The sequence below is a fragment of the Sphaeramia orbicularis genome, chromosome 2 (genome assembly GCF_902148855.1).
Source record: "Sphaeramia orbicularis chromosome 2, fSphaOr1.1, whole genome shotgun sequence".
Taxonomy (NCBI): Eukaryota; Metazoa; Chordata; class Actinopteri; order Kurtiformes; family Apogonidae; genus Sphaeramia; species Sphaeramia orbicularis.
In genome coordinates, this window is record NC_043958.1 from 27,481,847 (window position 1) to 27,497,531 (window position 15,685).

The 15,685-nt window shown below is 36.5% G+C and overlaps 1 protein-coding gene across 3 annotated transcripts in view; it reads left to right on the forward strand.

Moving 5' to 3' along the window:
• LOC115431749 (potassium voltage-gated channel subfamily H member 7-like) overlaps positions 1-15,685 on the forward strand; it is a 114,123-nt gene that overhangs the window by 95,497 nt on the left and 2,941 nt on the right. For all 3 annotated transcript variants that reach the window (XM_030152394.1, XM_030152403.1, XM_030152409.1), the window contains 5 exons: positions 306-511; positions 1,217-1,301; positions 5,868-6,143; positions 7,609-7,768; positions 11,282-11,471. In XM_030152394.1, coding sequence (XP_030008254.1) covers positions 306-511; positions 1,217-1,301; positions 5,868-6,143; positions 7,609-7,768; positions 11,282-11,471 — 917 coding nt within the window. The remainder of the gene's footprint in view (positions 1-305; positions 512-1,216; positions 1,302-5,867; positions 6,144-7,608; positions 7,769-11,281; positions 11,472-15,685) is intronic.

Below are 15,685 nucleotides of genomic sequence, written 5' to 3' on the forward strand. Positions count from 1 at the left end.
TGCTGTGTATGTTTCTGTTGTGACATAGAGTAACAATACCCACGAGTCTAATGTGAGCTGCCCAAATTTGTATCTGAACAGTTTTCAAGTTCATCATATTCATTGAACTCCACAGAAATGACATTTTAAACATTCAGTGTCTGTGAAAAAAATGTGTCAAACATCATCTTTTTGTTTTAAGGGCATTGACTCTTTTACATAACAGTATGTTTTGAAGCATTAGTTATATGTAAATAATTTTCGACCTTTTTTAAAAAATTTGATTATCACTCCATGACGTTTCTCTCCCTGCTCTCCTTTTTAAGGCAAGAATGACATCTTTGGTGAGATGATCCACTTATTTGCCAAGCCGGGGAAATCCTGTGCGGATGTGCGAGCATTGAGCTACTGCGACCTCCACACAATCCAGAGGGAGGAGATCCTAGAGGTGTTGGACATGTATCCAGAGTTTGCAGACCACTTCTTCACTAACCTGGAGCTGACTTTTGACCTCCGTGATGAAAATGCAAAAGTAATCAGTACTGTAATTCCTCTCACAGATAATAGAAGTAGAGAAATGGAAGTTTTTATTGAAATTGAATTTTAGTGCTGATGCTTTACTGTAACAAGAAGGTCCCTCCAGATGAGACAATCGACTAAAATGAAATGCTGCTCTTTAAACCATATCTCATTAATGCCCATTCACATTGGATGAATGCCTTTTTTACTCTCCCAGTGCTTCAATTTTTCCATGATTGTGAGAATAGTGGCTAATTTGGCCATTTTTCTTTTCTGCTATTTGCTGGAAGACAGTAGTAAGAGATATATTTGTCAAGTACTGAGGGTGGGTTGGACATTTCGAGGCTGTAATTAGAACATATTTTGTGTAGTGCAGACATGTGCCAGGCCCATGGCAATATGTGAATGAAAATCCATGGCTGTTGTTAATCTCTAAAAGAGAAGAGTGGAAAGTGCACTTTGTGTTGGCCTGTAGTTATTTATTCAGAGAATCGGAAAGAAGAGAGGGACAAAACAGAGGAGACACATGAGATGGTTCCGGGAGGATTACATCAAAAACAGGACATACAAGGTGTTTCAACAAGACGTGTGGTGGTTTAGGTTCATTATTCAAGGATTGTATAGTTTCAGAGCATCACTATTTATGATTTTCCTTGTAAGTTTTGTATTTGGTTCAGTACATTCTGGTCATGCTTTGTTTTCTCGCCCTTGTTTATAGACAACCTATCCACAGCATCCTGACTCTAACATGGATGAAATCAGGTGTCGGAGGCGGGTGTCCTACAAAAGAAAATCCTCTACAGGTTAGATTGAAACAGCATCTTTCATTTTCTTTCTCTAGTTCAGTTCTTCAAACACTTGTTCACATCAGTAACTTTTTTTTACACCAGCAGGCATTTCAGTCCTTGTTTTCCTCACAGTAAGAGATGCTTAACAGAAACACTCATTTCATTTGTGTACAGATGCAGGGCAATGGTTTTTCCACTGATTAATTCTAACCTTAGCTCTTCAGGTTCATCTATTAAATCTAGTAAATGGGGGGGGAATAACAGAAAATTAGTTTTTTGGCATTACTTTATAAAATGTATCAGAGTATAAAATGTGCCACAATTTTATTCTTCACTTTAATCAATGAAAACATGGCACAACATTTTTAATAGAACCATGTTTTAATCACAGGTGTACAACGTAACACAAAATTTCCAATGCTGACTCCATGATGTTTTACTTTATATTCTTTTAAAGCTTCAGGGGCTGAAATCAGGGAAACATCTGTCTTCTTTGTCCAAATCTATAGATTAAATATAAATGTAGATAACCTGATGTCATTTCATGCCGTTATGGAATAGTGAAACCATTTTTCCAAGCTTCTGTGTCAAGACATAGAGTAGAAAAGTACTCAGAACTTAATCAGTGTTTGGTAATAAGAACAGCCAATGAAAAGTTGTATTTAAGCTCCATACCTCTCTGAAAACACCTGTACTTTGACAGTACTGCACCACAGAGTAGATTTTCTACAGCATTAAATCACAGGAAATGAATTACAATATGCAGCACTGGAGCTTTAACATTTTGTATACCAAACAGTGTTGTTTAAAATACTGGAAAATCACACTTGAGTAGAACTGCAGGTACTCTGCCAAAAAATTACTTTGGTAGAAGTTCAAGTCACCAACTGAAATGCTACTCAATTTAAAGTCTTTAAGTATGTAGTATTTACTGTGCTTAAGAATATCAAGTAATCTACAATTAAATGTACTCAAGTAATAAAAGCAAAAGTAAATGTTAAAAAAAAACCAAAGGCAGTCAGAATTTTGAAAGGTAAAGTAAAATACAATCAGTCAAAATATTGAAAATGATGCCTACATCACACACTTTGAAACAATGAAACAAGGTTTTAAAAAATCTTAACAGGAGTAGGCTACTACTGAATGTCAGAATTTAAAAAAAAATAAATAAATAAATTAAAAAAAAAATATATATATATATATATATATATATATATATATATATATATATATATATATATATATATATATATATGTATAAGCCATCCACAGTCTACACCACTGATATAATACCAACCTGTTTTTTAGGATAGCTTCATTCAACTCTCCCTCACATCAACAGATTGCCTACAGGTTGAGTATGGACCATCTGTTGCACTTGTGCATTACATGATTAGGCCCAGTGACAAATCAGGTTCCTGACTTTGTTGCAGTCACCAGTAATCTCAGTGGTGAAAATACCAAATTTCCTTTAATTATTTTTTTGTAATGACTAACGATACTGTGCATTAAAAATGTATCGGAGTAGAAGTATGCAATTGAGTTAGGAAAGGTAGTGAAGTAAAAGTGAAAGTAAACAGAATAAAAAATACTCAGTAAAGTACAGATTCTCACAAAACATACTTGAGTACAGTAGTAAAGTATTATTACTTTGTTACTTTACAACACTGATACCAAATAAGTAATGGGAAAAAAAAAACATTTACACATTAGTCAATAGCAAGAATAATATTTGATGTGGCTTGTGTTTGTGTGATTTTATTTTCTTAATTAAAAAAACAATTTAAATCAAGTAAGCCTCCTACACAGTACATGTGTTTTAGTAGTATTGTTTCAATAACCTTGTGTTTTGGACACACAACATTGGTGAAAAAAGTCATGTGGTCTGACCTGACCACTTGAAGCAACCCCAGAACAAATAATGAGTCTGGGTCCATCTGGACTCATCAAACCACATGACATTTTTTCCATTGCTCACAGTCCAATCTTTATGCTCCCTCGAAAATGTATGGTTGTTTAAGAAATGAGAATCTACTCACTGCATCAGATAGAGTTAATTGTTTGAAACTAAAACATATTAACCACTTCAGGGAAAGGGTGTTCTTGAAATTTTGATTTGTCCATAGCTGCAGCGCTTGGTATGATAGAAAAAAGGCTTGGGTGTTGTCAGACGGGTTGGGAGGTAAATGCATCACTTATAGCTGATTACAATTACTTATCACATTCAATCATGATTATGCTGCTTCAGTCTCTTCTTTTCCCTACAACAGATTCAGTATGAGTATCAGATTCAGATCAACTATATTTTTTGATATTTAGTATGATGGTTTGAGCAGAGAGGAGAGAGTAACAGAAGGAAGATGTGTATCTTCAGATAGTGGTGTGATTTTCTCCTGCAGCTTTAATTAGTGAGAGAGACTCCTGCTGTATTAAATCATTGTCTTACACCAGCAGTGGGTGGAGTAAATTTAATAACCGCTCCCTACAGTGGACTGAAAAGTCATTCAGCTGAAGAAATAATGTTGATTTGTTTTTTGTTTTTATTTTTTACACATATTAATGAGATTCTTATTTAAAAGTTATTGAAGATTTGCTATAATATGCATCATCAATTTGTAGATTCTGACTCTTTTCTGTATAATTTAGAACATATCTATGCTGCACAGATTCAGACACAAGGGAAATACAGTCTACATTGTTTTTTTACCCTCTGTTTAAAAGTAAGTCTATAGCATGACGCCTCCTGGCATTGCTTGTGTTGCGTACTGGAACATCTTCAAGGAAAAGTATCCATGTAATACCGTGAGGCCATAGGCACTCCTTCCTCTCCCTTTAAACTACGTACTTGCTTCACCTTAACTTTGTAAGCGATGGTTAACTCAAGGCTCCTCAGATCTGTTTCTTTGCAGATAAACACGGCAGCCTCTCTCCACTCAGACTGTGGAAAAGCTTTCAAAATGACAGAATAAGCTGTGTTTTAACGAGAGCGGTCTGCACCCTGGGAGCAGTTGTAATTTGACTTCTAACAGCCAGGAGACTTGGGACTTGGATACAGAGCCTCTACGCAGCAGTACTCAGCAGTTTGGCTTCGATTTAGGCAAATCTAATTGGTCACCATGGTTACAGGAGCTCTGAACACAGTATCACTTTCTCCCAATATAACACAAGTGTGGACAGCAAATGTGCTGAACATTTCACAGCCCAGCAGCCGGCAGATCCTGCTGCAATTCACCAGGTGTGAAACATTTTAAAGACAGCCATATGATCTATTCATGTAATCATACATGACTGTAGATTAAAATAGAATTCATTTATGTACTTATTTCATATTGACATAACAGTAGAATTACATTAAGGGCACACAAGCACCAGATGCAATGTATGAAATGCTTGTAATGAATAAGTACACTGCAATAAATGAATTTCAAAGCCTTGGATCTTAGAGGCTTATTTTTTTACCAAGGGAATAGCAACCATGTTATTCATCAGACTCACAAACTCATTTTAAGAAAATAGATCTAATTTGGTCTTAAATTATTTCAATTCATATCATAATTCAGAGTTTTACAGTTATAATGCCTTCTGTCCTTTGACCTTCAGTTGAAGTGGTGATAAACAATAGCCCTTTGATTGGGGAAAAAAATGACAGAAAACTCAGAAAGAGCCACAGAGGAAATCAGAAAATAAGGTATTTAAGCTAATATTAAGATAGATTTAACCAGTTACAAGCAACACAAGCAATGGTTCACAAAATGTCTCAGTATGGGAATATTTTTCTTTATTTTATACTATTAATATGTTGGCCTTAAATAACCAAATTCTCTAATTCATTTTTTTTTTCTAGTTTGCAAGACATTTATGGTATTTCATTGACTAGACTTTTATTCTAGTTTTGTGAAATCTATCCAGGTAAAGCAGATTAGGGTTAGATTTAAATGGTTAATGCATGACAATTTTGCAATATCCAATAACTGTTGGCCTCTTTCTAGAAGGGCTGTTCCTTATGTGTAATTTAACGCCTGTCTATAGTGTTTTGCAAAACTCTTAGGCCGCGGAAAACACAGAACAGACATTAAAAACAAACCCTTCAAAGAAATCGGAACAGAAAAACTGCAGAAAAATATTCTGCAAACAATATGATATTCACTGAACTAATCTTACAGGTTTCATTAAACACATGTTAGATATTCCTAAATGATGACTTGTGACATTTTCATGTGTTGTATCATAATAAAGAGACTGATTTGTTAATTACAACCCTGCAAAAACTACTGAGATAACACCAAAAATGTTTTCATTGTGCGTATGTATGGTGCATATAATATAGTTATAATAAAAGCACTAAAATATATACAGGTGCACATGATCGGTTGTGTTACATTAAAAATCCTAAGTAGTTCAACATAAAAGCCACTGTTAAACTCTCCGATGACATTGTTTGTCCTTAATTCACCCCTAAAGCAAAACACTTGCTACCTGTTGTCAAAGATAATGAGGCAACCCTGACATCCCCAGAGGAAGTGTTAGCAGAGGAGTCACCGGTCCCCCAGCACATTTCCTGATTACCATATCTCCCTCTAGGCTCCCACAACAAGGAGCCGGTGGCCACGTACTGCACCAGGCAGCGAAGGCAGATCTACGCCTCGTCTGCAACTGAGGAGAGGAGAGACTCTGCCGAGGAAGGAGAGGAGGAGGAAGATGAGGAAGAGGAGGGCCAGGAGGAGGAAGAGGAGCAGAGGCCGCTGTGTTCCGGCGTGCTGGGGTACCCGGTGGTTAGGGACCACACCCTGGGGCTTGGGCTGAGCAACGCTGCAGATTCAGAGGCAGGAAACAATGCGCAGAGCCAGTCCTTTAAAGGTGAAAACAAATGAAGCATATTCCCTCTTAGTATTCATTCTACATTTTTAGTTACTTACGATTTATTTTTGGCGCAGGAAAAAAATAATAATTAGCACAATCCTTTTTTCTCCGCTGTCATTCAAATCAAATTGGAACAAACATATTTTTCTATTTTTGCCCAAACATCAAAAAGCAACTAGTGTAAATGAGCAAAACAGCTCCAGCAGAGATGGGTTTAATATCATCTATAATAAGCCATGGGCTGTCTTGTTAGAGTGGACGTAACATTTCCTGTAAATCTACAAACATGCCCTCTAAAGTTTTTTACCCAAATGGTAATTGGCTCGAAGTTAATTTAGAAACCCCAAAGATCCCTAAACCCCAGCAGAGGAATGTCACACCTATTAAAAATCCAAACAAGGATTATGTGTCATTATGATGAAACCCAAAACCCACTCAGTAATAAAACATAAGAGGATTATATCCAACAACCAGGGTCCCCCCTTTTGATCATAGGTCATGACCAAAATAAGGGATTTACAGGAAGCGTTAGGTGAAATCATGTTGACATTACTCTATCTGGTCGTTTAAATCTTTCTGTAGAGATAAACACAACTGTCTAGTTAACTTACCATGAAAACTGGAAAACTGGCTTAAATTATGCAAAACAGATGTGAAAGGCACTCAGACAAACATTTCAAGCATGACAAAGCCTTTTGCAGATTTTGGTGTGGTTAGGACAGCAGGCTTGACTGAGCAGCTTCCATACAGAGAGTTGCATCTGGGAGTGAGAGCCCACCAAGTTCCAAGAGAAATCCTTGCTTTCGCTGTCAGCCTGCTGCCACATGTGGCACAAACACACCAGTTTGTGTCTGAGGTTTGACCTCATGTGACTTCCTGTCAGAGAAAGCAACAGTACGGTTGGCTTAAATCCCTGTAAAATCAGTCAGTTTGAACAAAGCTCCTGTGCACACTGGTAAACACTAAAACAACAATAACCTTGACTGCAGGATTCTCCTTAATTTAACTGACAAGTTCAACTCAGCATGATCCTACACAGAGATAGGAAACTGTGTCAGCGTGTTGATTTGATAGTAATATCCCATAATTCAGCTTTTGCAGCCATAAGAGGATTTCTGCCAGAGTAGAGAGCTGACTGATATCGATTCCTATAAACAGCCAGAAAAGAACAACATGGAAGAAATATCAATTTAATCTCCAGTGATTGCTTGCAGGTCTCTGACATCCATAGACACCCAAAGGGGGCGAACAAAATTTCAGCCAGCTGTGTTTTCAGTTGTGTTTTCTGCCTTGTGTAGCATAGATGTTCCAGAGGTGATAAGCTGATCGGAGCTTAGTGAAGCTAAATGATGAGAAGGCACAACACAGGAAAATGGTTCCCTTGAGGCACTGTTCTATTAACACATCATTTATTGTGTGTGTGTGTGTGTGTGTGTGTGTGTGTGTGTGTGTGTTTGCACAGAGCTCCATGCAGACGAGTGGGTGCGTCAGCGTCCCAGTGAGGGTGTGGAGGAGTCCACACAGTGTCAGGAGACACCAGCTGGGGAGGATGACAGCGACACAGACCTCACCTACGGGGAGGTGGAGCAACGGCTGGACCTGCTGCAGCAGCACCTCAACAGGTGGAGACGACATGGAAACCACATGTTGGCAATGTAAAAGCAAAACAGTCTGCTTAAAACTGTTGGAGAAGAGAGGCAGCTGCTCAAGTGGAAGCACTTCACACCACAGACTATTTAGTCTATGCAAGTTAAAAGTGTAAAATACGACTTGGCTCATTTAGATTCAGGGAAACATCTGATTCAGGTCAGGTGAAAAACATGGGGTGACATTCTCCATATGCCCTTTAAATGAGAGAAGAGGCTAGTTGAGCTGTTTCTTCCAGCTAAGTCCAGTCAGTTTTATTTATATGGCCTGTTTATATACCCAGCAAGTTTACTATAGTTTACAAAGTCCTCTGTCCTTTGACCCACAGCTTGACTAAAATAAAATTCTCTAAAAGCATTTCATAGAAAGGAATGGAAGAAAAAATAGGGGAATGCCAAGACAAACAGTCTTATGTTAGGAAAATTTGCAAATACCATTTATTTTTTAGGGAAGTATGGCAACCTTAGAGATGTACATCAGCAGGTTTTGGAGACAATTCAGTAATTATTAAGTAGAAAGAATGATGATATAATAGTAAGTTCGGAGAGCAGGTAGTTTTCTTTTGTTAAACTGCAAAGAGATTATAAGGTTATGAAAAAGATCAGAAACCCATATTAGTCAAGGATCTACTAATTTGTGAACCATATAAAATGTCATAAATAAGAATGTTTTGGGCAGAGTATATCAGAGAACATCTTAGTTAAGGCTTTTTAGATAGATTTCTAATGGCTATTTGGACTCAAATAATGATGGAATAAACACATTTTATTCTAATGGATCTGAATTCCATTTATGGAATGGATTTGGAGTTAATATGTATTTTCTACGTTGGCAGCTTTGAGCTGAGGTTTGAAACAAAATATGTTTTAGAGATGAGGCTCTTGACCTTTAGATAAAAGAGACACATTTGGTATAATGCTGGGCTCAGTTTCCCGTAATAGGCTTTTATTTTTCTCCAATCCACCAACTCGCAGCTCATTTCACCAAAGTCGTTCAGAGCTCACAGGGCTAACACTGTGATTCTGCTGTAGAATGGGATTAAAACTTAACATGGAAATTTTAGCGTAGTCACACAGTCACACAGTCACTGCAGAGCAAGGACTGTGTGAGCAGCTCGTTTGATTCTCGGCTGCTGCACTGATACAGATGAGGGGGAGGCAGACAGTCAGCAGCTGTCTATTTATAGCATGCAGCCATGAGATGCAGACACATTGCAAAGTCTTTTTACGTCATTCTGTGGGGTTGGGATTGTGGATGTCATGGTGAAGTTGCAGAGTTTTATTAAAACTCAGAGAGAAAGAGGGAGACAGAAACTGTGTTTGTTAAAAATGTAGCAATAAAAGGTAAAGAACTGCCCAAAAAAATCTGCTCTCTGCCACATGTACAATGATGTACCGTTTACTGCCCACGGGAAACAAAAGATCAGTCACTCGGCAGCAGCGAGTGTCCACACAGCTGGACATCATTCATTCTTTTATGCAGGTTCAGAGGCTGCAGAGCTATTTATTTGAGGAGGCAGGCATGGCTGCTGCAAGACCAACCCTCATTTTCTAGAAACAGGCTTGAGCCAAAGTGTTTATTTGCACTCATTGTCCTTTAAAGAGCAAAACAGGCGCCTGGCAAGGCACCAAAGAGGCTTTCCCCTCTATGCTGCAAAGTCTCTCATGGCTGTTTCTGGGTCTCCTTACGTTTGGCCGATGGACTAAAAAAAGATAGAAAAATAGGTGATTCACCATCTCAGCCACTTCTGGCCGTGATGTAACTTGCTGCATTGTGTGATGACACAGTGCAGGTGTTCTCTTTCACAGAACCTGTTATTCATACAGAAAGTTAGCCAGAAAATATCAAAGTCATAAGCTGCAAGTCCTTGAGCTGCGAAGACACTAATGTTTCACCTCACCGGCAGGATGTAATATAGAATTACACACCTGCTAATGTTTCAAGAAGGGATCACAGTCACCATTGTAAAGTAATACATCCATTTTTCTAACAGTTTGTTTTGCGTCACAAGCACCAACCAACAAACAAAGCAGTCAGCCAACAATACACTTAAACAACTTCAATGCGAATGTAAAATTCATAAGAAAACCAGTAAAACACTCAGTCTGCAAAGGAGAGTAAACAACTAACATGTAGGAATCAAATGTGTGTATGAGTCTCCCCCTTGTGTTTGGTACAAGTATTAATCGGTCATGAGTCCTTGAGCTTCATTGGCAAGGAAGTGAACATATAGTACTGTCAGGGATTATATGGTTGAATTTAATAAAAAACAAACCACAATCCAGCATTGTCACACTGTGAAATAAGAAGCAAATGTATATATGTGTTGTTTTAAGAGATATCATTTTATGCATTACAACATACATTTTAATCATGTAAGATTGTATTGTATTTTCACTGATAATCCTCCTAATGTCATCAAAAAGCATCCATATGATGGCTCTGTAAAAGGCTGTTTGTCCACTGTATATAAAGAACAGGCTAAAATGACTGAGAAAAATATTTTAAAACATTTATAGAGCAGGCTATTGCTGCTGCCAAAGCTTAAAAGTAGAGATAATACACAGTTTAACTGCATAAAAAAGTTGTGTTTGGGTCGGCATGACTTTTGGTCCAAATTGTGCGAGGATGCATGGATCCTATTATGACTTAATGCAGTTCTTGTTTAGTTTGTGATTGTAGACCTGACCTTTACATAAGTATATCCATTGATTGATTGATTGATTGATCATGGGGAGACGCAATTCAGTTCAACAGCTGAAAACGTGGTACATGCAGCACGGTGGAAATTAATGATACAACCAGAAAATATATTAACGAAAATACACTGATGTAGCACCAGTAAGAGGTTTGTTAAATTAGAGGAACAACTTAATCACTGTTAAATATGGGCATCATTAGGCCTTTAATCATCATTTGCAGAAACACTGTTCTAATTAATTTGTTCATCCAGGCCTTTTTAATGATGGCACACTGTTCATGTGCATGTGTGACTGACGTGCTGAGAAATACTGTCAGCAGCTCATCATCTGTTCATCATCAGAATGTAAATGACTGCGATTAGGAACACTGAGGTGTTATACAGTTATCAAACCAAACTCATTTAAACTCTGAAGTAGTAAGAGGCTGACGGAGGTGGTCACATGCGGATTTTAAAAGTATCATGGAGAATGCTGTTTAGGAGGAATGTCACTGTTTTTCTTGAGAGGCCATTATGGTTGAATAATTGTTAGTTTGTTTTATTGTTCATTGTGTATCATGTATGTGTTTTATATAGTTTTGACTTTATATGGCTGCTAGCTTGGCCAGGTCTCCCTTGCAAAAGAGATTTCTAATCTCAATGGGATTTCCTGGTTGAATAAAGGTGAATAAAAAAACATCTCTTGATGATCCAATCAGGAGAAGTGACCAGCTCTCTTCAGTCTACTTCACTCAAACATGTGACATTTGTATTTTTCATTTGACTCTTTTCTCTGTGCGGCCATTAGACTGGAATCCCAGATGACAGCAGATATCCAGGCCATCCTGCAGCTCCTGCAGAGGCAAACCACAGCTGGTCCTCCCGCCTACAGCACCGTCACCTCCAGCCCTGAATACCAGAAGCCAGCCATCAGGGTCCAGCCAGTGCCTGCGATCCAGACAGAGCTCAGCCTTGGCCCAGCGCCACCTCAGCCCCAGGTACAGCACACACTGCAGTTAACCCAGAAAGACCCAAACAGCCGCTTGTGACCAAAAGCATTTACTCAACTCAAATGTTTAATACCTGTTGAGCCACTAATCCTATCAATACATGTCAATAATTGGTGTAAAATGCAGTTTGTCATCTTTTCACGGTCATCGCATATAACCCATTTGGACGTTCAGAGGCTCCGTAGTGAATGTGGAAACACCGTCATCTTCTACAACATTGATTCAACAGTAAAACTCATGGAGTTTGATCAATGACAGTGGACGGAGACACTTATTTTTTTTTATGTTCAGTTATGAATATGTTTGCTGAAAAAGTAACTTTTTCTTCAGTTTTCTCTGTTGTAAAATAATAACCTTTGAATTTACTTTGAATTTTAATGAACATATACATGGTCAGTGAATTACACATAGGGGGAAATATATGAAAAATATATGACCTTTCACTGAAACACAGCATAATATTATAATAAATGTGATAAATCACTTAAAGGTTAAATGGAAAGAAAGGTTTGTTTTGGCACTGCCACAAAAGTAGTTCTGGGTCTTTATGGGTTAAGGGAGACCAGGAGATCACTTTACTCTGGGAGTGTCAGGTTTTGTTGATATTGTCATACTGGGGGATTTTTAGGCTTCAGATATATAGTACCACAAGAAATACTTTGCTCACAAGTTCCACTTTACAGAATATAATAATGTAAGTCATTACTTGAACTACTTAGAACTTGTACAAATGAAATCCTCACAAGAATAAATCACCTCCCACTCAATGCCAAATATTCTATAAATGTTTAGTAAATGAAATGACCTAAGTAGACCTTATTGAAAAGAGAATATGAAAGGCAAGACATGGTTATTAATCCTGCCTTTCACACCATGTAATACTAGTTGTTTTTTTTTTGTTTAGGGTTTACTTAGTGTAAAAGAGAAAACTACACCTCAAAAAAATATTAATTATTTGACATACAAACAAATATGGGATGTTTTTAATTTATATAGAATTTTCAGGTTTCTAGATGTTGATTTTTCTGAAATCTTTTCACCTTTACTCCCTACACAAATGTTTTTCTTTCTGCTCTTATTCAGCAGTTTTCAATGTCAGCAACAAAACTTGGAAACCTGCGAAACACCCTTTCTCTGTGATTCAGCCTCTTGCACAAATATTTGTACTTTCTATTCCTTACATTTTAGTTTTATTGCATTGGGACAGGATTATCAGATAATTTTATTTTGCTTTATTGTTTATTAACCAAATGGAAATTAACATATATAAAGACCGTACCTTGGTGTGTCTAATAGTGCATAACATGTAGAACAAATATAAGAAAACTAGGTGAACGATGCAAAATAACACCAGATAAGGATGTTAAACCACAGAGAAAAGACATCATAGCGTTTCATGCTCTATTGCTGACATTGAAAACTGATTTGCACATTAGAGCATGGATAATTTTTAGGCGTATTGTTTTTATTATAATTTTTTATCTGAAGCTAGTGTGGTTTAACAGTTTGCAGAATATTTTAATGATATGAGGTTCAGTTGAAACAAGCTACAGAAATGTCCTTCAAAGACTTATTTCAAACATTTCTTCTACACCAGTATCTGTGCTTGTCTGGAAAAAATGTGTGTATTTCTGTCATGCCTGCATAATTTACAAATCTACAGATATAAAATAATAATTCTCCCAATTATGAAATAAGTAATAATGAATCATATCAAATTACTTAAAGGAAGGCAAGTTTATACAAGTTGTTAACCTCATAGCATAATTGCCCTAATCATACACTATATGGACAGAGGTATTGGGACATGTTGAATTCAGGTGTTTCTTTTCCAACAGGGGACTGGACTACAAAATAATAATGGCAAATGTCATAATATAGTTTTATATTAATATAAATATCATAGGATTGCATCGGTTAGTTTGGTTTGAATTGTTACATTTGCTTCCAAAATGCCTCAGAGATGGTTTTTTACTTAATTTCTCTCAATATTGAATTTTTTTTTTTTTTTTTTTTTATCCATGACTATGTTTTTAAATGTCCTACCCCTAAATTTTGTTTAAAAAAATGCTCTGACTAAATAATAATTTTCTACCACAACTAACCATCTACTTTTTTCACATCTGATTTAGGAAGAAAAATCTCCATTTAAACTTTAAGGAAATATTAATGTTCATAAACTATATGAAAATATTGGGATACATCATGACTACAGCCCATAAGGTGTCCTGTTCATGCTGATTTGAGATATAAACATCAATATTGATAGTCAATATGATATTTATCACAATATAAAACAATATTATATTTTGTCATTATTGTTTTGTATCCCAGACCCCTGTTAGAAAAGAAGCACCTGAATTCATTGTGTCCCAATACTTTTGTTAATTTGTGTATGACTTTGATGTTACGAGGCTAATGAAATACAAGTTTATATGAATACAAGGAACATCCAGAGGGAAATAATAATGATGTGCTAAACAAAGAAAGAGAAAAATATTAAATAATATTAGAAGACAATGCTAAAATGATTGAAAGAGTATACACTCCTCCGGGCACACACAGCAGTCAGACTAAAACTGCAATGAGGATAAAATAGGACTTACAGTGTGAGAATTGAGTGTAAGTGATTCAGTCATAAGTGCAAAAAACATCAGATGTTTTCAACTTGGAATTTAAACATGAACGTTGTTTATGAAATCCCATATTATGAAATTTAATGATTTGGTTTACTATAAAATAATGCAAATAATGTATAAAGCCAAATTAAAGTTACTCCCCGTCTGTGTATAAAGGTTCTTCTCAACACATGAGTCTAAATATGATTTGTGAGATGTTTGTAAATTTGTTGTACAAAAAGCTTAAAAAGAGACAAAAAGAAGATGTATATCTGTTGTTGAAGTTCAACTATGGAATGAGACCAGCATGGATTTAAGAGTGTGTAGCTCATTTTTGATATTTAAAAAAATGGTACGTAGGGCAATTTCTGAAGGATACAATTGTTAGGATCTAATAAGTAATAGGTAAATAATTTATTTTTGATTCTACATTAAATTACCATTAATTTGGTGGGTTAAGTTTTCTATTTTTCTGGTTTATTTTCACCTTTTTATGTTTTTGCTTGTTTGTTTGGTTGTATGCATTGTTGTTGTTGTTTTTTTCTTTTTCCTATATTGAATGCTGGGTAGCTGAATTTGTTCTGTAGGACAGGCATTAATATAAGCATTCTGCTTCTGCCTGTGCCTTTTTCAGTCATTAACCTGTTGGTAATGTTTGTAATGTTTGTAGTGTTGTTGTTGACACTGGTTGTATTATTATGTGATGACTGAATAAAGAATTTCATCATCATCATCATCAAACATCTACATTTGAGGTAAATCTAAGCTCTGCTGGCAGTTTGCTTCAGCTGTTTGCAGAATAATGGCTAAATGCTGCTTTTCCATATTTAGTCTGGAGTCTGGGCTCAACTAGACCTAAGAGTCCTACTTTACTTAATAATCCTTAAACATATCACAGATGTATTCTGGCCTTGGATTTGCAGACTACAGGGTGTCCCATAAGTCTCCATACATAGGAGACATAATACATATGGTTCTAACATGTATTTCTTTATATTTCTTCTTTATAGTTCTTCAACAGTGGAGGACACGCATTGAAATGTGTTCCCGACCAAATGGCAGTCATATAGAGCATATTATATAAATAAAAATGGTTTATGTCAAGAAACGTTTATTTTTCCTATGTATGGAGACTTATGGGGCACCCTGTAGTAGCAGAACTTTAAAGCCTATTCTGTAACTGACTGGAAGCCAGTGTGCAGATTTTAGACCTGGTGTAATGTGTTCTGTTCTCTTAGTCCTGGATCTGAATGAGCTGGTTGATACTCTTTGTGGGTCCAGTTAGAAGTCCACTGTGATGCTGGAGAGGAAGTTGTGGATGAGTTCCTCTTGATTTTTTGAGATGCAAACCTCTTGATTCTGTTTATATTTTTCAGTTGGTTGAAAACTATTTGATCAGAGCTTGGTAACTGAGCTCATCACACAAACATTATGAACTTTGTCTTGGTTTTTAGAGCCCAAGATTCAAAGTGTTTGTTGATGCCAACCCTCTTTGTTGCCAAGCAAAATAATGTCAGTTTTGTCCTTATTTAAATGACTTTTCTGTTAAAGGTTGCTCAAATAAATCCATTCCTTGGAAAAATA